The sequence below is a fragment of the Uranotaenia lowii genome, chromosome 2 (genome assembly GCF_029784155.1).
Source record: "Uranotaenia lowii strain MFRU-FL chromosome 2, ASM2978415v1, whole genome shotgun sequence".
NCBI classification, from domain to species: domain Eukaryota; kingdom Metazoa; phylum Arthropoda; class Insecta; order Diptera; family Culicidae; genus Uranotaenia; species Uranotaenia lowii.
Genome location: NC_073692.1, coordinates 202560720 through 202583928, shown reverse-complemented (window position 1 = coordinate 202583928; position 23209 = coordinate 202560720). Strand labels below are relative to the sequence as shown.

The following is a 23209-nucleotide window of genomic DNA, read 5'->3' as shown; positions in this document are numbered from 1 at the left end:
CCGTGTTCAAAATTGTTAAATTGAAACTATCACAAATATCATAGATAAGAGTAGAACGACTGTCGTCAATTTGTTCTCCCCAGACAGTTCCATGTGAATTGAAGTCACCCAGGATCAACCTTGGCTCAGGGAGCACTGAGCACAGGTCCTCTAGGTTACTTCGATCCACTGCAACTCTATGAGGCCAGTACAAACTGACAACACATAAATCCTTGCCTCTTATAGTTGTATGACATGCAACAGCTTCAATTCCTCCTGATAAAGGGAGGTGGATTCTATAAAAAGAGTGGCGCTTATTGATCCCCAAAAGCACCCCTCCATAAGAATCGTTGCGATCCAAACGGATAATGTTAAAATCGTGGAATGAGATGTTTGATTGAGAAGAAAGCCATGTTTCTGAAAGGGCAAAAATATCGCAACTAGTTTCATGAAGAAGAAATTTGAACGGATCCAGTTTAGGGACTAAACTACGACAATTCCACTGTATAACAGTGATATCTCCGACCTCTCGGCGTAAATTAGCCATCGAGAGAGATAAACATTGAAATGAGGGGCCAAGTTTGCATCAATTGCTTCAAAAATGTCTTTAATACAGGAAGCATTGTTTTTACAATGCTTTTGATGGATTCAGAAACGTTGAAAAACGAAAAAATTCCATTCAGAATGTCAGTCAACTTAAACAATCCTGGCTGGGAAGTTGATTCTGGAAAAACTGTATTCGTCATAGGGGCCTTTGAAGTCCCTGCAGGTGTTGAAGCATTCTGTGGTGAAAAAATTGTGCGGAATCCTGGAGGATTTTGTTTTTGTTGTTCTGCAGCATTCGGCTTTTTAGGGACACTGGTTGGAGGGCTCATTGTAGGGATTTTCTTGGGAATTTTGTGTGTCTTCGTAGTTGTTTTTACACGTTTCCGGGAGTTCGCCGCAAAAATAAACGGGTTGTCTTCATCAGTCGTCTCTTCAGTGTCAACTGGCAACACAGAAAAAATGTTACTAGAATGAGGTTGGGCCAGTGGAGAAGCGCTCTTTAAGATAGAGGCATAAGAACGTCTCGATCGTTCTTTTAAAGAGCGCTTCTGTTTATCCCAGCAACTCTTGAATGCCTCGCACGAAGAGATTTCATGGGGTGAGCCCCCGCAATAGACACATTTCTGCTCTATTGCTGAGCATGCTCCAGCCCCATGATTCTCCCCGCATTGGGGACAGCGTGGCTTATTGCAACAGTGCGATGCTGTGTGCCCCAACTTGATGCAATTTTGACAATGCATGGGTCGAGGCACGAAGAGTCGCACAGGAAGCCTTAAAACTCCGTCAATCAAGACGTAGTGAGGGAGGGCGGTACCCGCGAAGGTCACACGAAATGAAGCTGAAGACGAGTACTTTGTAACTCCATTTACGACGTTGGCAGTGTTGAGTTGACGGCAATCCACGATTTCGACAGAAGTCGAATCGAGGCTCTTGAACTTACCAACGCCGTTGGATTTAACGTACTTCGCATCCAGACTCATTTCTGTGATCACGCCCTCAATCTCTACGTCTCGAGACGGGATGTAAACGTGATACTCTAGGTTCAGAAACTTACTGGCTACAATCTCGTTAGCAGCTTTCGAGCTAGCCACAACAACGCGCAGCTTGTTTAGACGCAATTTTGTAACACTGGTTACAGAGGTCCACCTCGCCAGATCTTTGGTGATCTGTACCACATTAAGAGGTTTACCGTTCTTTTTGGGCCGGATGAAAACCACCCATGGCCCAGAGGAAGATGAGCCTTCAGCATATTTTCGGAGCCGGGTGACACTACTCTCCACTGGAGATGATCCAACATTGTCATCCATCAGAGAACGATTTGCATCTGAAGGACCAGCATCAGCTGATTCCTCCAGATGCTCCTCATCTTCATAGGTGAAATTCACATCATCCCCAGTTGGAGGGTATAACCCCCCGCCTTCGCTCATATTTTTCAACGGGAAAACGAATACCCTCCGTGTTGAAAATATAAGCGAAGCACAAAATTATCGAAATATATATATAAAGGAAAATATGATAGAAAAAGAAAAAGTGAAAAAAGAAATAAAAAAGAACTCACTATTTTTTTAAGTAGTTTGTACCAGTGATTGAAATCCTCACCAATTTTCTCATCAGAGGCTCTCAAAATACACGCTTTGAGGCCTCGTATAGCTATACAGGAGACGATACATATACATTCATTCAAACCTCCCCCCATGAGGAGGATCTGCTCTGAGAGACACTATTCGTTTGCTGCCCCGAACGAACTCTCTCAACGTTCGGTTGCTACATGATGCATGAAGAAGACGAGGCACACATACTAATTTACGTTATTGAATTTGATGGACTCAAGCCGATAGCTGTTGTTGAGGAGAACATCTTCATCCTCGCCGCAAAGGTTGAGGCAACAACGACAACAACCAAACTTATTGCATTGCATAGGCCCGCAACGTATGGAGCAAGGAGGGGGGAGGAAAAAGAAACGAAAAAACTAGCTGCCTGCGTACGGTTGCTGTGCAATAATAGCAATAGCAGAAAAACCTCACGCATTCGATCCAGGCACAAACGAGGAGACTCGGGTTCGCTCTGCCTTTTGAATTCGCTTCCCTCAAGTTTATAACAGGAGATAAGTGAGAGCCATTCGTTTGGTTTTTTGGATTCGCTGCCTCGAATGTATACTGCTTCTTGAAGACGGGCCATATTGAGAGCGTATGCATCATCGGTTTTGTCGTTTTGGCTGCCTCAAAGCAACCTTTGCTTTCGAGTAAAGCAGTGAGCGAGAGAAGGTTGATCAATTCATGCTCAGCAAAATTCAATCACTGGTTTGTACACAATTTTTTTCTTCAGTGTTCGATATTCTCTCAAACCACGTGGTCCCCTCTTCGTTGGTGGAAGATGGCTGCCGCAACTCGACCCTGATGATGATGAGTCCAATGTGTTTCCGATGATGGTCGTGGCTATTGTTATCACCACACAACAGCAAAAATCAGTGGTCTCGGTAGATTGCACTGCCTGGGATAATCCTTTGGTGATGATAATGGTAGCTATGCAACCAAAATGGAGTCCCAATAATGTCGAACACTTATAGCACTACAATGCACTCCGATTGGGAAAATTAAATCACCCCAAAGTTGATTGTCCGTTTTTGGTTTAATGTACGGATCCGTAACTGCCCTAGCGGTAATAAAATCCGGATATATCGGGTAACTGCACTACAATCACTTCTAACAGTGTCGCGAAACTCTAGCTCAGAAAAAAACGACCGTCTACAGTGAGTGATGAAGCACGAATCATTTTTTTCTCTTTTTAGTGTATTTTACAAGCTGAACTCTGCAGATGACCTTCAGCGCAGACGCTTCAGTTTACAGGGAGAACCCCTTTTATCAAAGCCGTTTCTCACCAAAGGGCTGAAAGAGAAAAAAATTTCCGAACTGACATTTCAGTACCGCACTGACGTTTTGGTTCCAAAATTCCATTGAAATCAAAGGAGAACTGACGTTCTGGTTCCAAAAAGTCAGTACGGTCGGTTTGTATGTGATTTGACAGTTGCTTCAGTCCTTTGTTTCTCACAGAATATTTATTATGCAAGTTTGTTTCCATGATAACATCTTCAGAACGATAACTGGAGTAGTTTCTTTGAACTGGTAAGTTATGTTTTTTATCTTTATGATAATAACTGAACTGAAAACTGAAATGTATTTAGATACGAGTATAACCAATTGACTTATTATTTTTCAGGTTGCCGGCAATCGTTAGGTTGTTTTCTTTCGGCATCTCGCACACAAAATCCGAAAAATATGATTATGAAGTTTTTGGACACTCTAAGCCGCAACAACCCAAAACCAAGTTGAAATGCCGCAAAATCGGATGAAACTGGCTCCCGACGAAAATGTGTTCGAGGGGGTTTTCCCAAACTTGAGAATCGAGCTCTTTCTCACACCCCAAAATCGAGAATGCCGTTTGGAGAGGAAAACGATATATTTTTGCTGGGCAAATATACAAAAGGGAGAAAGAAGAAGAGATTATGTTTATTTTGAGAATTTTTATTCAATTTCTTATTTTAATCGCCTCTATAGAAATGTGGAAATAAACTTTCGCTTCATCTTTTGCTGCTAAATATCTTCCAAAGTGAATTTTCTCATTCTTCACTTTGCATGCAGCTTCCGGATCAGAAATTAATATCTGCACGGAACTGCTGATGTTAGGTGCCATAGAATTTTCGGCTCCGAAAGAATCTTCCTCATACAACCCAAATGATTCCATTCTTGAGCTGTTCTAGCTTTTGGGCGTTCGCTGGTCACTCGTCGCTCAATGTAAAAACACTTATGCCCGGGGGAACAACACCATCCTTGCTGGTCAATGGATCAGCAAACGGATATCCTTGAGACTCACCAGCTGTTAGGTTTCCCCGAAAGACCGTCTGCTCCGCGTTGTTTTCCGTGTTGTGCAATATTCTTCCCAGATTTGGTCAAACTAGCATCATAATACTGAAAAAAATATTAAATTTATATAAACTAACTTTTATTACACGGGATAAAATTTTCCTACCTGATTTTCTGGCAAACAACACCATATACATATGTAACAAATTATCAAGAAACGAAAATTTCGTTTTTTGGGGCATAAAGTTCAAGCTATGAACTTTATTTTGGACACCCCAAAATTAAGAACGTCAGACGAACTTTGTTTTGATGCCTTGCCGTTCTTAAGCCTAGTCCACACTAGGCAACTCGGACTGCGATTTCGGTTGCTCAGACTTTGTTTTTGTTTACATTTGATGCTGTCTCGTCTCAAGTCTCCCGACAGATATGGGAGACCTTCAGCAACCAAGATGTAAACATAAACAAGTCTCAGCAACCGGAATCGCAGTTCAAGTTGCCGAGTGTGGACTAGGCTTTAATTTTGGGTTGTTTTGTTTCTGAGTATTACAAGAGTTTAATGACAATCTTTTGATTGTAAACAAAGCGACGGATGGTCAGTTGAAAGTGATTTCTCGATGAGTGAAGTCAATGTTTCAAGCTTATATATAAAATAAAAAGTTTCGCAAACCAATTTTGTGTTCTTTTTTTCAAAACAAATTTCTCTGAATATAAAAAAAATGCAAAATTAAATAATTTTTACGCAACCCTGAAAATTCTGTTGCTCATCATGTAATATTACATGCTCTCAATTTTACATCTTTCTCGGGTCTGCAATTTTCAACACGCACTGAAAATTCAGTCATACGATGTTTCTTATTATTTACATCATATGTGATGTAATTTTACTGACGTGTGATGTTCAACTCGCACTGAAAATTCCGTCATATATGATGCTTCTTTTTATTTACATCATATGTGATGTAATTTTCCAGATTTTTTTGGTAGTGTGTATTTTTTATTTATTTATCTATATTTAATTTTCGTCTCTTAGCTAAGCTTTTAAAATTTGTATTAAGCTTCCGCTTATTTTGATTTGCCGTTTTGTATGACATATTCTAGCTAACGGATCGTTGTTAAAAACTCGAAATGAAGACAAAGATGAAATAAATTTTATGGAATTCGATTTAATGAAACTAAAGGCGCAAATGTTTGATTGAGAATACGTAGTTTGTTTGTTTACTCGTAAAGTGCTGGCGGAAATTTGCAATGCAAAAGTCTAAAATCTGTGCTGGCAGATTTCATCGCGAATGTCGTAAATCAATTTATTTTTAGTTATTATAAATTAGTCATTTATAATAAATTAGTCATTTATAACGAATGCTTAACCTAAAAGTTTTAGAGTCTAATAACATTCCCATTTCATTCTTCCTTTTTTAAACTTTGCGTCAAATCGATAGTAATATTACAATCACGATGTTTAAGAGTATCAGCAGCGGTCAGGTGTCAAAGCTATAATAACACTCATTTTTGACACTTGCTCTTTGGTATGTATTGAAAAAGCAAGCCTATGGCTCCTGGCCTGAATACCGACAAGGTCCTGATTTGACAGGTGCTAAAGTGTTTAGGAAAAATTTACAAAAGAAAATAGCAACATAAAACAACAACACCTATCGGAGCGTCACCAGTGGCAAAAATGGAAACTAGTTAAGCACTTACCGGTGCGCAAATGAGCTGCTAAAGCCAAAAAAGGACCTAGTATGTGTCCCGGGTTAACACCTTCGATAGCACTTACCGCTGCCGATGCTTTAAGGGTTTGGATAACGTTTTAAGAATTGTAAGAATATGCACTGTTAATAATTCATATTTATTCAAAAAGTACTCATTTTACTTCCGCCTTTTCGATATGCTACGACACACTTTTTGCGATTGTCAATTGAAAAATCAGGACAACTGGCATCTCTGATCAAAGCTCCGAAAAAATTCACAGTGTAATACTTCCATTTCTGTCGCCAGATAGCGCTATTCGTGTCTCCCGATTTCTCGTTAAGTGGTGTATATCGGTTCTAGTATATCTGTTATAACTATATAGTTTTCTCATTTAAATTCGGTGGAGGTCGTGGGGGGAAAATCACTTTGCTGCTATAAATGCTATCGGGTGTTTCGGCTGCTGTTGGTGTTCGTCTAGCGCTAGCCACTAAATTACTATGATGAATTGAGAATAAGAACAGAAATACAGACTATAATATAAATAACATATTTGAAAAACGTGTTTTTGCTTAATTTTGTCGATAATTTTTTAATATAGTTCAATATTGCTATTGCCGTTTAATTACGGTTCAAAAATAATTATTTTTTACTTCTCCGCTCTTTCTGATTACGTTTGAAAAATAACCATATTTCTACTTCTCCCCGAAAAGTCATTTTATGAGTTCTCATGGAGAACTCATAAAATGGCATTTCCCGGGAAAAGGTCAAAAATGGTTATTTTTGAAACATAAATGGTTTATTAATTTCTAGCGTGTTGGCCAGAGTGCCTCCAGTAGGGTGGGTGCATACTGAGGAAAAGTAGGCAAGGGGTACTAAAAGTTTCTTATTGGTGGGGGGTGGAGACGGTGCGTTTTTTGACAGCGAATTGTTCGCCTACCATGCCTACGATTACGATTGCCTGTCACAAGGGTCACAAGATGGACGATTCCGTGCATTGGTATAAGAACACACCTACACGGAAAAATCGAGTTATGCATAAAATGTATTGCGATTACACCTTCAGAATAACTTAGCGGTTGTTGTTCAAAATTTGTTTATCTCCAATTCAATTTTGGGTAACTTTGGATTGCCGATATACAAATCTGAGCTAAAACTCGTTTATTCAGCTCTGTATAAAAAGTTTGCTGTTGTTGGAATTATGTAGAAAGGGGATGTCAAAACTATTCGCACGGCGCCGTCGAAAAGTTAGCTGCTAATATTTTTTTTAAATTTGGCGAAGGCCGGAATAATCATTGTTTGAATGATTTATTCGTTGGCCTAATTATTTATTTTGGGCCCTCGTTCGTGTTTGCATCGAAAATTGTTAACGAAAATATGGTAAGTAAAAATAAAAACATCAATCGTTTGCGGAGGAAAACTTTCACAAAGGTATTCGAAACTGTTCCACCTCTAATAAATAGTTTTCTTTTTAGATGTTCAGCTGGCAAACTCTCCGGAACCGAAATATCAAAGAGTAATTTTAAAATATCGAGAACGGATCTGAGCTGACAAAAGAGAACCGGCAAGATCCGGGAACAGTTGGTTTGGCAGTTTATGATGATGCAGGTGATTCGGATCGGAAAGTATAATGGTTCCTGGACAAAATCACATTTGTATCACAGTAAGTAATTTTAATCTTCTCGATCCCTTCACCATTTTCGGGTTTGGAGTTATATTTTTTATGATGATTCAGAAACAATATCAACTATTTACCAGGAAAATGAATCAAAAATTTGCATATTGATTTTTATAACTTAATTTGATATCGAATTCTCAATTTAAAACAGGATGGTTCCAATTTTGCCAAGTTCGTACTGGAGAGAGGCTGCGTATACGTGCATGGAATTATTCCACGCACCATAAGATTGGACATCATTCGGCTATATAACACCGGAAGAATTCGTGTTACTATCATGCAGTGATGGATTTGGAGGTTTTCTGACGGTGGCGTAAACAGCTAGTTGAAAAAGGTAAGACACTTCAAATTAGTTGCTTCCATTTGTTCTGACTTTCCAATTTGTTTTTTTCGACCTGCAGCATAGATGTTTGACGGGGTGCACCAGTGCCGAGGAAGCTCTTCGTAAAAAAACGAGGTTAGAAAGCGCAGATTTGTCCGGAAAATTCTTGAAGTCAATCCGCATCGTCACCCAGTGCAAACTTTGACGGACCGGCATCGACCAATTCTGCCAAAATAAGTAGCTTATTGCATCCAGTTTTCCCTTATCATATTAATTAGTTTATTTTTCAGGAAAGACCAAACTATTCGACGGTATTAACGGAACTCTGGTGTCACTTGAACCCGAAATCGTGTTGGGTTTCAGAAACTTTGGAATCAAACTGGAAAAGAGGAGACGATATCTGTTGAGCCATTGCCACGTATTAAGTGTGCTGACAGAAAAAAAGTTGGCTATCGAAATAAAATGAAGAAAAAAAAAGTTCCAGCACAAGGATGACCGGTCTTATATTGAATAGACAATAAAGTATTTATTGCTACGCACGAGAAATCATTTTTGTATTTTTTTTTTTGAGAAATTTCATTATTTTTTACTTTTTTGAACAAATTCTGAAAATGCATGGGCATCCCCATGTCAAAATATACAGAATTGACTAACTGGCTGAAAGCTTTCGAATGTATAAAAGCTTTTTGCTCACGCTCTGTGTAAAGCGCCCAAACATAAAACTAAGTGGAGACACTTTTCTCGAATCTGTATGGATTTTTATACAGATTAGAGTAACTTTGGTTACCGTGTAGCTTTACCCGCCTTGAGTTTAGCTGTCAACCAGGGGTGCCAGGTCGTTTCGACAAAAATCAGGACATCGCGAAGCTAAAAATCAGGATTTTTCAGGACACCTCTGGATTCTTGAACATATTAAGGATTTCTTCTTAAATTGCATAAATAAAGGCGCAATACAGGTGCTGTAAACGCCTTGATTTATGCAACAACAGTAAGCAGCTTCTTGGCTGGCCTGTAGTTCATATCGAAAAACACCATTTAAGGGGAGGGTAGGGTCTAACACTTTCAAAAAATCGATTTTTTTTATTTTTTTATTTTCTTATCGTAAAACATTTCAAGAATGTTGTGTCAAATTTTCAAGTCAATTGAAGCAAAACTGTAGAAGTTATAGGCCTTTATCTCCTCCTATCTAATACTGCAAGAAAGCAAGAGCAGAAACTTCAAACGCGTTTTTCTCGAAAGCACATTTTTAAAGTCCGTGGACATCGTCATTTGAAAACTACTTATCCGATTCTTTTCAAATTTGGAACATATTTTCTACATATAAAATACTAGACCCCAACGTTTTTCTTTTATGATTTTTTTTTACTTTGGGGAGATTTTAGAGGTGAAAAATGGCGGATTTTAAAGTGAAAAATCGTAGTTTTTACTTCAAACAGCCACAAAAATTTCATAAAAATATTTTTAAGTTAAACAAAAACGTTGGGGTCCAGAAAAACATCTATTAAAAATATTTTGCTCTGATTTTTTGACTTCAGATGATTCTGTGCTGAGATACAGTGTCCACCGCAAATCCTGTTTTCTAAAAGGCATCCTCGAAAATGCTCCGTCACCGGCTCATTTTTCAATATTTTTCTACGAAAAAATTACTAAATGTTCTTTTAACAATGCTTTGTATAATGCAAAAAATTTGAATACATTTGTTTGAACGATAGCTCTAGAAAAAAATCGTGAAAACGGTGTTTTTTTATACCCGTTAGACACTACCCCCCCCTTAAATATCATCGCTGAACCGAAGATCACCAACTGTTGAATGCGTTTATTTATTTCATAACCTATTTATTCGATTTTCTTATAGTTAAACTACAAATTCGATTATATTTGATAAGTTTTTATGAAAATCAGGACAAATCAGGACACTTTAGGGACCAATTATAGAAAATCAGGACAAATCGAAAGTTTTTGAAAAATCAGGACGGTCTCTCGAAAATCAGGACAAATCCTGATAAATCAGGACACCTGACACCTCTGCTGTCAACAGCTGGCCATAAAGAGGAAAGGAGGAAGACAAAAAACTGCTAGGTCCGCCCTTATGGAATGCTAGGCTAGAATTATTAAAGATGTTGAACTGTTATACCATTTAGTACAAAAACTTGCACGCAATATTTCCTTCTATTTTTTCTCTCGCATGACATGACACTGCTTGTCAAAGTTGCACCAAAAGTGCAAAAACCATTGGGTTGAACGATTCGTGAAAATAAAATTTTCCATTTTCCCGAACAGGAAACGCACAAAAGTAGATATACAAAGAGTGGAAATTCATCATTTTACAAACAAGTAAACAACTAATTCATTAACCTTGCAGTTAAACGCGTCGCTCGTACTTTTCGCAAGGGAGCATTTCCGAGAACCCATTCCCTGGGCACTGACTGCGTCGTGGATCATTTTTCACAAAAACTTATCCTGCGGCAGCCTGGAACAAGCAACACAAATAATATGATAACCAGGCTCGCAAAGGGACAATCCCTTGGTCTTGGTTGTCGTTCCCGCAGGTTCCGTCATCAGTAGCATTGATCTTCCGAAGGTAAGTTTAAGGATATTTTATTGTTTTCTGTTGATTTGATTTTTTCTTTTCGAACGGGGAAAAATTGTATCATTAATATTAGGGCGGGTCACGTTTTGTGTTGGTATTTAACATGTAATACGTAAGGTAATTTTACATTTTTTTTTTGAATCCCTTTGCCTAGTATAATATAACTTTACAAAAAAGGTTATCGTCAATGAATTAAGGCACTTGGGATCAGAGGGGTGCTAGTGCCTAAATGAAGGTTTCCAGAAAACGCGCTTAAAAGTTGTAAAGGTGCTCGATTTTTCATATATTTTTCAAATTCGAACAGTTTTAATTCTTAATTCAATGAGAAATATGTATAAAAAAAACGAGTTTTGCACCCGATGTACATTGAAACATGAAGACTCGTTAGGTATACTTAACTCAAAATAGATGATTTCTGGACTTGCACTCCTCTGATCATGAGGGCCTCAATTAAGAAACCATGCCTTTTTTTTTAAATAATACCAAATTTAAGTTAATATAAATAAATCATTTCAATTTCAGTAAATAATCTATCAAATTTGCGAACATGGGTTGCATAAATTCGAAGAAAGATATCAATGATGTTCACCCTAATATATTTCACGTGATCAGTCTCAACAACGATGGCGTGGCCCACTGGAGTGGCCAACTGGAGGTGTCGGTGAACAATCTGACGCTGTACCGGAAGGGCCGCGAGCCAACCAAATGGGAGCTGAAGCATTTGCGTAGATACGGTTTCAATTCTGATCAGTTCAGCTTCGAAGCAGGGAGGAAAGCTCCGAACGGAGAAGGAATTTACATTTTCAAATGTAGAAGAGCGGAGACGCTGTTCTATACTTTGCAGTCCTATATCCAGGGCAGGATCTATAATGATGAAACTACGAATCCAAATGATCCGTACCCGATTCCAGTGGGTCCTTCAACGGGACCTTCGGTAGCAGCGCGAAGTGTTTCACAAAATAACACGGCCACCCGGGTTGCAACGCCACAGAATGGCAGTGGGACGGGCAGCTACGTTGTGAATCGTGGAGGAACCCCCGCCGGTATCGCCACTAGTCAATCGTTGAGTCCCAACGGAACCATCCACTCGAATTCGAACCAAAGCCGAAGTACCGATACACTTCCGATGGAAACCAGCTACCTGGAACCTTCTAACAGGTCACAAACGGGACTGCCACAGACGGTAGCTGCTCGTTTCCAACAGAATTTAAGACTCAGTTCCGTCAGCAGTGGACCCATTAGTCCGGATGTCACTTCTCCGAGCTCACCAAATAGCATTAATAATATTCTAGAAGTAACATCGCTGAATCCGCTGCCCTCAAGCAATGCCACAGTTGGGTCCCATCATGGGGTTAGCAATCTGTACCAAGAGTTTCCCGTGGTCAAGGATGGTGTTGTTGCAACTGGGGTTATGGTTGGCGCGTCTGTAAACCGAATGTCCTTGGACATTCCTCCACAAGAGGTAAATTTCTTGATCCTTTCTTTTCTTTCGTTTTATGCATGTCAGATATCATTGTCACAAGTTGGATGGAAACGAATAAGGAATCATTCAAATATTACGTAACGCGTTTAGGGGGGAGAAATGAGGTATAACCGTTTGTAATAGTCGGTAGATTTTTTTTTAGATGATAAGAATAGATAAGAATGAAAATGAATGAAAATTCAGTTACGTTATATTTGAATGGCTTCTAATGGTAAAACAACAACATGCAACATGATTCATGTATTTATTCTTACCTGTAACTCTCTTCTAGGTGGCTCCCGGTGCCGAAACCGCAATGAGTTCCAGCACAAACAAAGCGGATCTGATTCCACTGGAATTGACTCAAATGACCCCTGAAAGTGAAGCCTCACGTATGTATGTTAACGTAAATATTCCATCTGTTGCCAAATCGAGAGCCAAATCTGCTAGCAAAAGTAACTCTAGTCTAATATCCATAAATAACAATACTGGTTCGTTTGATGAAAATCAATACCAAAACGTTAAAACTCCTACTTCGAGCGGGCCGAATGCTTTCGCCCTTCTTCCTCTGAATGTATCATCATACTCGATAGATCCTTCCCGTTGTTACGAAAATCTTGAACCAAGTGAAATCAAATCTGTGCTCCTCCGAGGACGTTACTCAAAACCGGACATCTTTTCCAACGTAGAGCTCCCTACGTTGGACAATTCAGAACCGTGCACGCCAACTGCAACCAATCGGAAGGTTAACTATATTGTTCTCGATCTTGACCAATCGAATCAAGCAGCATCACAGAATGCAACCAACGCTTCATTGGCCTCGCTTGCCAATGTTATTTCGCCAACGGGAGCTGCTCCAGAAGCGGCAGCCAGCCTAAGCGCCAACAGTAGCATCAGCAACAATAACAACAACAATCCAACGGCGATAAATCTAAATAACCCGTTAACTCCGCTAGGCGGCGATGCTAGCGGCTCTGTTGCCCAAACACCTACAACAGCTGGAGCTGCGACGACAGTTACAACAGCGAGCTTGCTGCCACCAGAAAGTCCAAAGAAGGCGTCCCTCGGCTATGCAACGATTGATTTCAACAAAACATTTGCCCTCAGCAACTCCACTACACCCTCATCGGAGCTTGATAGTGAAGGCTCTCGCAAAACCAGGCACAATTCCACCGTGACGCCTCTAACGAGACAGAGCAACTCCGTCAGCGACTAAGTTTTTGGTAAGTGAATGGTTTTCTTTCGTTTGGATATTGTGGAATAGCTGAAAGCAGATAAAGGACCGTTCAATTATTACGTAACCCAATTTCCGATCGTTTTCAAACCCCCTCCTTTCCCCTACGTAACATACGCGTTTCAAATTTTCTATCCATAATCCACCACCTCCCCCAAAACGCGTTACGTAATATTGGACCGTTCAAATAAGTTATTCAAATGAACCAAAAAAAAAGGTTAAATTTTCCAAAAGTATGATACGCGGGAACGCTGGTCAAAGAATAGTTAAATTATAAATAATTTTCAATCCGTTTTTATATTTCGTTCTGTATGTGAAGCTTAGGAAAATTATGGTGATGGTACGTGAGATACCACAAGTTTCTCGGTTACTGGGTAAAATACAGTTTTTTTTCATCGTACTTCGACGTGTTAACGCCATGAATGTTTGTTCCGAGTAGGCCAGCTTTCAAAATGCAGTTTGGAGCAGTTGGAACTTCTAGTGAAATTACAAATTTGTCATCCCAAATTTATTTTTAAAAAAAACATATTTTTAAGAAATTATTTTATCGGCTATATCAGTGAAATTTTATATTCTTTGAGAAAGAATATTAAAAAATTGAAAGATGATAGACGGATAGAAGATTGGAATGAGGTGAAAGATGTTGAAAATGAGCGGAAGGGTAATTTTAACTTGAAAAAACAACAGTTCGTTCGAACTGCAAGTCTTCCGCTTGTGGGACGAACCACGCTAGGCCTACTTTGTGTGTTGGTAGCTACAAAGCTATCCGTATCTACCACTGCTAGGTAGTAGGCCCGTGAGGAACAAAACGATGAAATGTGCACGCTCTTTTTTTTTAACTCAAAATTAAGTATGACCGAGGTTCAAAACATAGTTCGATTCTATGAACTTAAAGTTAAGTACCCTTTTTCCTCCTTGCGATGGATCAAAACGGAGTTCGAACTGCGAACTCAAAATTGATCCCTTTTTTTCCTTCGGCGAGGGATCAAAGCTGAGTTCGACCTTATGAACTAAAAATTGAACTCTTTTTGTTGGACTGAAAACACTTAGCGAGTTCAGTTCGAACCGGAACAGCAACCAACAAACACGTCGCAAAATTTTGTCGCTCCGGAACAATTACCGGAAGACTATGAAGGAACTTTATAATGAAATGCATGTTCACCGTGTCAGCGTAAAATTCTGTCCGTCATTGTCATCATATGGTGAGCGGCTTGGAATGTCCGGAAACTTCCGGATGTTGTTTACGTGGGAAGTAACATCCGGAAGTTTTCTTTGACCGGGAGTGTAAAAACATTCCACTGCTCTGTACCGGAACAGCAACATCCGGGTACAACAAATTTTAATCATCCTTCAATTCCCTGAAAATAAGCTACCCTCGAAAAAAAAGGATAAATTATAGTTCGGCTGCCGAACTTAGTATTGAGTATGCCTATCAGAACTTAGTTTTGCTATTGCCCTGTTAAACTCAAAGTTGAGGGATGCCACCGAAGTGCTGTTTTGAACCAAAACTACTTAATTTTGAGTTTAAAAAAAAGAGCGTGTGATGAAAAGTTTTTCAAATTAAAATTACCCTTCCGCTCATTTTCAACATCTTTCACCTTATTCTAATATTCTATCCATCTAGGATAATCTTTCAATTCTTAAATATTCTTTCTCAAAGAATATAAAATTTCACCGATAAAGCCGATAAAATAATTTCATAAAAATAAATTTACGGTGATTAACTCTTCATAAAAAGAACATAATATTTTAATAAATTTTATTGCTATTCTAACAGAACAGAAAAATAAACATCGAGACAAAAATATATATTTTTCTATTTGTTGCTTTTAACTATTTATTAAATTTTAGCTTGCAGATCTCACCTAGATCATTCGCCAAAGAGAATCCACGCGAAGCAAAGTCTCACTCGTTATTAAAGAGTGCAGATATATTGGATGGAAGATCAAAACATATTCGAGACCCTGTAAATCTTCCTTCCAAAGGAAAACTAAAAATCGTTATATAACAGACGCACAAATCACGTGCACTGATTGTTTTAATGTTTTAGCTTGTTTTGAATACACTTTTATCTAACAAACATTACACAAGTAAACATCTCACATCTTGCCTTAGTTTGCCACAAGTGGAATGTTATTCATTAGGTTATTTTAAAAAGAAAATCTATTTTAATTAGTGAATATTGACACAAGAAGACCAAGATGGTTCGAAGTCCAAAGTTTTCCATAAACGAAATTATAAAAGAAAATAATAAGTGATATTTTATTATCCTTTTCTATCTATATTGTTGTAAATCAAACTTTCATTGAATTTGGGGATTTTAAGATTTGTTAAAACCAACCCGAACGAAAGGTTCAAATGCTGCCAGAAGGGGAAACATATGGCACTATGTTGAATTTACTTTTATTCCCGTGATGATTCAACGAAAGGCACATTATAGCTACTGAACAGCCAGCAAAAAAAAAAAATGCGGAAATGTTTAAACGCGTAGATAATAGAGTATGTTATTTGACGTATATTATTCTATAGACAAAGTTTAAAGCTACACGCATGAAAAGGTAAAAAGTTTCGTTATAGAAGACGGATTTGTAAAATAATTGCCAAAAAGTAGGTATAAGTATCAGGAAGAGAAGTACAGGATTGCATAAGATCATTATGTAGTAAGATTATAAGACTAAATAAATATTATTAGTTTATTTATGAACGGTATCGGAACTTCGTAAGTGGAATATCACCGATCCGTGATTGGGACGATGGTCTTATCAAAAAGTCTCTGCCAACGAACATCCAAATCCCCAAAAAAACACCCATGCTAGGCCAGCTCGCAAATGCATTTCATTGGTTTACTGGCAGCCCGGTGGGGCGAGCTACAAGTTTGTGCGTTTCGTATATGATCATCAATCAATTGCGTAAAAAAGAAAAAATTTACCTAGAAGAGAGGTGATTTTTTTCCACCCAGCTTTCTCGGTACATTTTACCGTTTCTTTTCATTCACCTTGCAAAAAGGTAAATTTTACCCTTTTCGCATTCACCTAGCAAAATAGTGAATAATACCATTCACTGATTGGTAATTGATAGTTGGTTTGGTTGGTTTCTGCAATAAAAATAAAACAAAAACACAATTTATTAAAAAAAAAAAAACATATTTATTTGAGATAAATAGACTTTATTTTTGAGGCTAGTTCTTTCTTCGCCAGGCTCGTGGCAATTCGGCTTTGCGTTCTTCCGAGCCATCATGGCCATCTTCTCCTTTCTTTCCATGGACAGAAAGAATCATTCCCGAAGATAGCTACATGTCTGCAGTCTGCAAGTTGCTTGCTTGCTGCGCGATGTACGTTTGCAAGCTTGTAAGTTACAGAACGCTAGAATCCCCCTTGCATTTTTTTTTAGTTGGTAACCACAGGTGGTAAATCCCGGTTTACGGATTGTATTCCAAGGCACGGCGAGCCACCGCGTCCCCCCAGTTTGCTACTCTGGGTCCATGGGTACAATGGGAAGACTCATGATATACTCCGTGTATACCCCCTACTCCCTAAACTCCACCTGGGGCCGCAGACCTGGTTCCCACCTCGAACTGTTTAGTACACTATACTTCAATAGTGGGAGGTCTATTCGCGCTAATACGCTCCAAGGCAATACTCATTAACGAGACCACTTTCAGCAAAACCTCTCATCCTTACGACTCGACGCCTGAACTCTCCTCTAACGACTTGAGAACCTACATCTCCTCGCAATGACTCAAGATTCCCACACAAACCTCTCCTCTTCGCGACTTGAGGCCTGATCTCTCCTCTAACGACTTGAGATCCGACCCCTCCTCGCATCGACTCGAGGTTTACCTCTCCTCTGCACGATTCAAGGCCCGATCTCTCCTCTAACGATTTGAAATCTGACCTCTCCTCGTAATGACTCGAGGTGACCACTTGTACCCCACCTCTTGTTGGTAAGGGGCCTGCTCCCTTCTCTTACGACTCGAGACCCGACCCCTTAACATAAAGACTCGGGGTTGACCACACAAACCTCTCCGCCTGAAGGTTTGAGACCTGACCTCTCCTCTAACGACTCGAAGCCCGACCTCTTATCTTCAGGGTTCGAAGTTTGCCACCTTGCCCGTCGTGTGCCAGATCGAGAGCAGCTTATCCTAGACTCGCGCCTGTCACGGCACACGCGCGGGACTTTCACCAACGACTCGGATGATTCCCGACGAAGACGTCATCCTACTGCGACTCGAATGGCTCACCCGGCGTCGAGAGCCACTCTACCCGGGGGTATTCCCCGAACGTGGAATAACCCTTTCCCAACGATTTCCACTGCGAAGAAGGTCAAGTCTTATCCCCGCAGCTTCTGTAGTTGAGAACCGCTCTACTCGGATACTCCCCGAAGGTGGAGCATGCTACGCACGAACGCGGCGCACCCACGGCATCCGCTACGCAGAAGGTATTGTCTTATCTTTGTAACTTCAAACCGCGGGGTCGGACGCACTCTACTCGACAGCCCCCCGTCGATGGGGTCAGTCTACTCCGACCGTTGTCCGGTCTTCTTTATCCCCCTTGGCTGGCAACCCTAGGATTTTTGGCCCGCGGATTTTTCCTGCCCGTTGTGTGCCAGATCGAGAGCAGCTTATCCTAGACTCGCGCCTGTCACGGCACACATTCGGGACTTGGAACGCTACGACTCGGATGTTTCCCGACGGTGACGACATCCTACATCGACTCGAGAGGCTCGCCCGGCGTCGAGAGCCTCTCTACCCGTGGGTATCCCCCGACAGTGGTTAACCTAACGAGCCTATAGTAAACAAAGAGACGAAATGTCACGATTGGAATTTTTGGATTTTCTGTCAGTGTCATTCCAATCGAGCAAAACCAAGCAGTCTTAAAGGCAGACCTACAGCAGGGTTGCAAGCACATTATTTCGAAAGGGATCAGATTGCGCTTCTTTGTTTACTATAGTTTCTTTAGGTTAACCCTCTTCCCTCAAGATCTGCTACGAAGAAGGTAAAGTCTTATCCCCGCAGTTTCCCTCTTAGGAAGCGGCACTACTCGGATACCCCCCGACGTTGGGGTATCCTACACACGTTCGCGGCGCACCCCCGACCTCCGCTACGCACAAGATGTTGCCTTATCTTTGTAGCTTCGATCAAGGGATCAGACGCACACTACTCAGATGCTCCCCGTCGATGGAGTCATCCTACACCGTTCGCGGACTGCCGTTGGTTCCAGCTCCTCTGCAGGGCAGTCATGATCCGGGTGAACCCATCGCTGACCGCATGCCAAGTGTTGGAATCCGCACACATCCTCTGTACAACGTTATCTGCTGTCGTGTCGGGCCCACAGGCGGCAAATATGGAAGTACGTACCGCCGCAAACCTCGGACAGACAAACACCACATGCTCAGGTGTTTCCTCTTCTCCATCACAATCTGGGCAGTATGGCGAAGCCACATGTCCAAACCGGTAGTGGTACTTCATGAAGCATCCATGACCAATCAGGAATTGCGTCATATAGAAGTCCACTTCACCGTGCCTTCTTCCGATCCAGCTCCCGATGTGCGGGATCAGACGATGGGTCCACCTTCCTCTCGTTGAGCTGTCCCACAGCTGCTGCCAGTTGGACATCGAGTCCTCATTAGCGAGGTCTCGTACATTGGGCGTGTCTTTGTTGTCGTAGCAATAGACATCCTCCTCAAGCAAAACCGAGATGGGCATAACACCCGCTACTACACAGGCGGCTTCGGACGACATGGTCCGGTATCCGCTGATAACCTGTGTCGCGAGAGAGACCCTCTAATTGTAAGTGGCGCAATCTGTGGCCAAGGAAGGAAGAAAAGGCTTATAATTCCGGCCTAATGCCGAGCACCCTAGAGGATAAATGTGCGTGTCACTTACTCTTTTTGTTTTCGGCAGCAGCGCGTGCAGCGCGGTGATACTGGCACCACGAATACCTCAGGAAGCAGCAGGTGGATATTGTCTCATCTCCGTGAGAGCATTGCAGATCGGACCACCACGCCGCAGCCAAACTGGTCGCCGGTTCGCAGCGATGTCGCACGGTGTTGATGATAGAGCTGGCTATGCCACCGTACCAACGCCGTCAGGGAGTTTGCACGTGTTCCGACTTAACACGTGCAGCTTGCCCACCTCGGAAGACCACTACCGCTGCAAGATCGTCTTCCTTTAGCCGAATTCTTCTCCGGAGGCAACGGCGCAGACAACTTCCGAGCCTCTTTCAAGTTGGCGTCTTCCCGTTCGTACTTCGAAACCACTCCCGGGCTGATCTCAAGCCAGATTCCGCGACTAACGATGACGAAACTCGCGACGAGGTGTGCTGCACACAATTATTAATGCGACCACCGAGAGAAAATCCACACCCGCTAGAGCTACAGCCTCGCGTGTACTTTTAACCGGTGCAATCGTTCGCGCACGTTAACTGGCACTCCTTATGGTGAGAATCCGGACGAACCACCAGCGCTTCCCGTTCGAACCGCACCCGTGAAATCCCCCAAGAAAACCGGATTCCGCAGCGCCAAGCCGACACACCTCGTTCCGACGAGACGAGAAAAACGAGAGCCTCTTTTCTGCCGCGTGGCCTCCTTTCTTTTCTTTTTTTTGACGTTTTCCCCCTGTTGTCATTGATACACGCTCAAACGCATTTCATTAATTTAGGGTGCTTAAGCCATATCATACTCAATTTTGATAAAGACGTTACACGTTCATCAGCCGCTGAACGCTGCTAAGTCGCTGCAGGTTACAGCTTCTTCCCAGGGCCCGCCTCCAGGCCGCTGCTCCGTACCGCAAGATCGAAGTAGTCACGCTTGCCAGGATCCGCCTTTTGCTGCTTTGGATGGCCGAGGAGTTCGGCATCATTCGTGTGAGTGCGGCCGTGGCCATTGCCGCTCTCTTGCACACGTATTCGACATGGCTCGTGAAGCTGAGCCTGTCGTCAATCATCACCCCTAGGTACTTGATTGCGCGTTTGGACACGATATTGCACGGTCCAACGGCAATGGTACCTGTTTGGGGTGAGATCAAGTTGGTGATAAGCACCATCTCGGTTTTGTGGTGGGCTAGAATCCCCTTGTTGTTCCAACGGCTGTTACTACACCCATTTTCCCGTTGTGGCAGATCTCTTGCCGGAATTTTTAAATTGTAGCAATCTTGCTGCTCTGCAATCTGTGCACGAAATGAAAAGAGTGCGTCAGATGCGAATCAAACCATTAATGAATAAAAACCATAAACCTTAAGCTTACCTTGATGTTTCTGGTGATATGTTCACGCTCGGAACATCACGCTCCTCTTCTCGGCAAGAAAACGACGCAAGAATCCCTTCAGCGCTCGAGGCTGGAACACTAGCTTGAAACGCCTTATTGGGCGGCAATTCCCGGCATCAAACACTGGCCTTTGCTCGGGGCCGGATCACGAGCAAGGTCCTTTTGGCGCTGGGGGCCGGATGAACAAATGGCCACTCAATCAGCACTCACAAACCCGACATCCACTTATGGACATTGCTCGGGGTCGGAACACGAGCAACGTCCCTCTTGGCGCTGGTGGCCGAAATAAAAAAACAGCACCTTAATCGGCGCTTAAACAACGGCACTCAAATTCCCTTCGGCGCTCGTGGCCGGAATACAAATAACCGCTGACCCGGTTTTGTTCTCCGGGGTAACTTCCCCTACGGCGCTAGTGGCCGGGGAATAAAGTACAGTAGGCAAGAGTGCCTGAAATAATTTGCAATCCGCTCCGGTGGTGTTGGTCGCTGCGCACTGAGGGTCACCACAGTTCACTTCGAGGTGAACAGCTCCCTCAAGTGCTGGCCGGAATTGACTTCTCTTCGGCAGTAAGCACCCTTGAAGCGATCCAACACCGGTAGTCTCCTGCAAGCGATGATCCAACGCGGCGACGATTCCACGTGTGTGTGGAAAATGCCACACCACAAAAAAGCCCTGCAACATGACCATCATTAGTTTTTTATTCCTAACCACAAAATTATGATTGCCTACCTCTTTTCAGAAGGCCTCTTCGTGCTGGATCTCGTCGGATCTTCGCTGGGTCGATTCGGACGCAAAGGGGTTCCTTTCCCCTGGCACTATCCGGAATTCCTGTGTAAAAAAACGAAGGGTAATTGCAGTTAGCATTCTGCAAACGAAATCTTTGCTGGCCGTTACCCGTCTTCCGGGTCTGAATGACGGAATTGTTGTTTTAGTAGGAAAATGTCATCAGACATTCACTTACCCGAATCTCGGAGTGTTGACGGGTTGTTTGCTGCGGACCACAATTTCTTAATTAGCGTTTTCCAAACTTTTGGAAAGACGCGTCGGGAAAACGTGTGAAGCTTTTTTCCCACTTTTTCTGTTTGGTCAAATGTCACTTGATATGTGGTAGACCGGTCGGCGTGTACGTCTAAATTTTATGTGATTTTAGACTTTGGGTTTTTTGTGACCCAGTCAATAATTGTAACACAATCTACAATTTATCTTAAAATTTTGTGAATTTTTATGACAAATTCACAAAATTTTACCAGCGTTATGTTTCGGTCTTATAACAGGAGAAGTCTTGTTATCTTAACTAATACACTCTCGACAAATTATTCTCTGCGATCTTTGCAGCTACGATGAGTGTTTGATATCTCTTACAATTGCAAAATGTTGCAATTTAACTTAGTGCTAATGCTTGAACTTAAGCTTCGCTGATCTCGTTGTCAGCCTTCCAGCTATGCTCTGGAAAATTTGCTTACTGCTAACGTATATGCTTCTCCTGTTCGGATTTTTCTCTGTGGTGTGGTTGAATGGTTCTTTGGTCTTGGGCTATGGTTTGGTGGCTTTTGGGTGTGGTTTCTTGATGATGGTAGTTCTTTGGAAGAAGACTCAAAACTTAAGTAATACACTCTCGATAAATCCTCCCGCAATTTGCGGCTACGACGAGTGTCTTGGTGTCTCACAAAACTGCATAGCGCTTGCAGCTTATGTTCGGGCTAATACTTGAACTAAAATTTGAACTGATTGCATTCTGTGTCAATCAGCATTCCAGCTAAGTTCTGGAAGATGTGCTTCATAGGTACTGTTGTATTTGCTTCTCTCCGTAGAACATTCATCTGTATTCTTCGTTTGATGGGGTGGCTATTGCTTAGGTTATGGTTGGTGGAGTATGTTTGTTGAGGGTTTGATTATTATGTCTTTAGAACTACAATATCTGATTATACTACAATGAGGAATTATGGACATGATAAGAATGGAATATTTTGCCTTGGATTTTGATTTGTTTAACATTAATTTTGCGATATGATGACTTAGAGTCTTGACCGATTAGCGATAATTTTCAATTGACATTATTGTTCATTGATTAACTTGAAGTATTTTTACTTAACCGCGCTGCGTATTTTTAGCTTGACAGATGTTTCCAAGCATGGTTCGGCGACTGATGTCTTCATTCATAACTGTGTCGACTTCAGGTTGTTCTACCTGTTGGTGTTTTCGAATGATTGGTGCTTACTAACAGTTGTTTACAGGTATGGCAGTCTAGTAAAGCTTGATGTTGTTTCGTTTTTTGTCAAAGAGCATTTTTTGGTACCGCGAGGCGTATTTTATGCTGCTAGTGGTTCTAGGCATAGTTTGTTGACTTTGTCGTTTTTTACAGCTTCGTGGTTCTAGCGATATTACACGTTCGAAGAACTGGATTGTTTTCTTCGGCCGCTGTGCGTGTTTTGATGTTGCTAGTAGTCCTGGATGTTGCTGGTTGACTTTAGTCATTATTCATAGCTGCGTGGTGTAGTGATGTTTTGTTTTTTGGTGAAGGATTGATTCTTAGCCGCTGTGCGTATTTTGGTGTTGATGTTAGTTCTCGACGTGGTTCGTTGACTTTGCCGT

The 23209-nt window shown here is 41.6% G+C and overlaps 1 protein-coding gene and 2 long non-coding RNA genes across 5 annotated transcripts; 2 read left to right on the top strand and 1 right to left on the bottom strand.

Moving 5' to 3' along the window:
• Window positions 1–7314: 7314 nt before the first annotated feature.
• Window positions 7315–8614, top strand: LOC129749637 (uncharacterized). The gene is made up of 4 exons (XR_008738108.1): window positions 7315–7448; window positions 7544–7731; window positions 7898–8080; window positions 8148–8614. It is a non-coding gene; the product is annotated as an uncharacterized LOC129749637 (long non-coding RNA).
• A 1643-nt stretch (window positions 8615–10257) lies between these two features.
• On the top strand, window positions 10258–16054 carry LOC129744916 (fibroblast growth factor receptor substrate 2). Of its 2 annotated transcripts, XM_055737674.1 has the most exons (5): window positions 10258–10361; window positions 10431–10649; window positions 11181–12120; window positions 12413–13343; window positions 15206–16054. In XM_055737674.1, exons 3-4 carry the CDS (start codon window positions 11206–11208, stop codon window positions 13334–13336), a joined length of 1839 nt encoding a protein of 612 aa, XP_055593649.1. In that variant the 5' UTR covers window positions 10258–10361; window positions 10431–10649; window positions 11181–11205; the 3' UTR covers window positions 13337–13343; window positions 15206–16054. The 2 variants fall into 2 exon arrangements, with proteins under 2 accessions (XP_055593649.1, XP_055593648.1); XM_055737673.1 differs by having other exon boundaries at window positions 12413–16054.
• Window positions 15383–23180, bottom strand: LOC129744918 (uncharacterized). Of its 2 annotated transcripts, XR_008737020.1 has the most exons (4): window positions 21579–23180; window positions 21347–21445; window positions 20597–21289; window positions 15384–20519 (listed from the first exon to the last, which is right to left on the bottom strand). It is a non-coding gene; the product is annotated as an uncharacterized LOC129744918 (long non-coding RNA). The 2 variants fall into 2 exon arrangements; XR_008737019.1 differs by having other exon boundaries at window positions 15383–21289.
• Window positions 23181–23209: the final 29 nt, after the last annotated feature.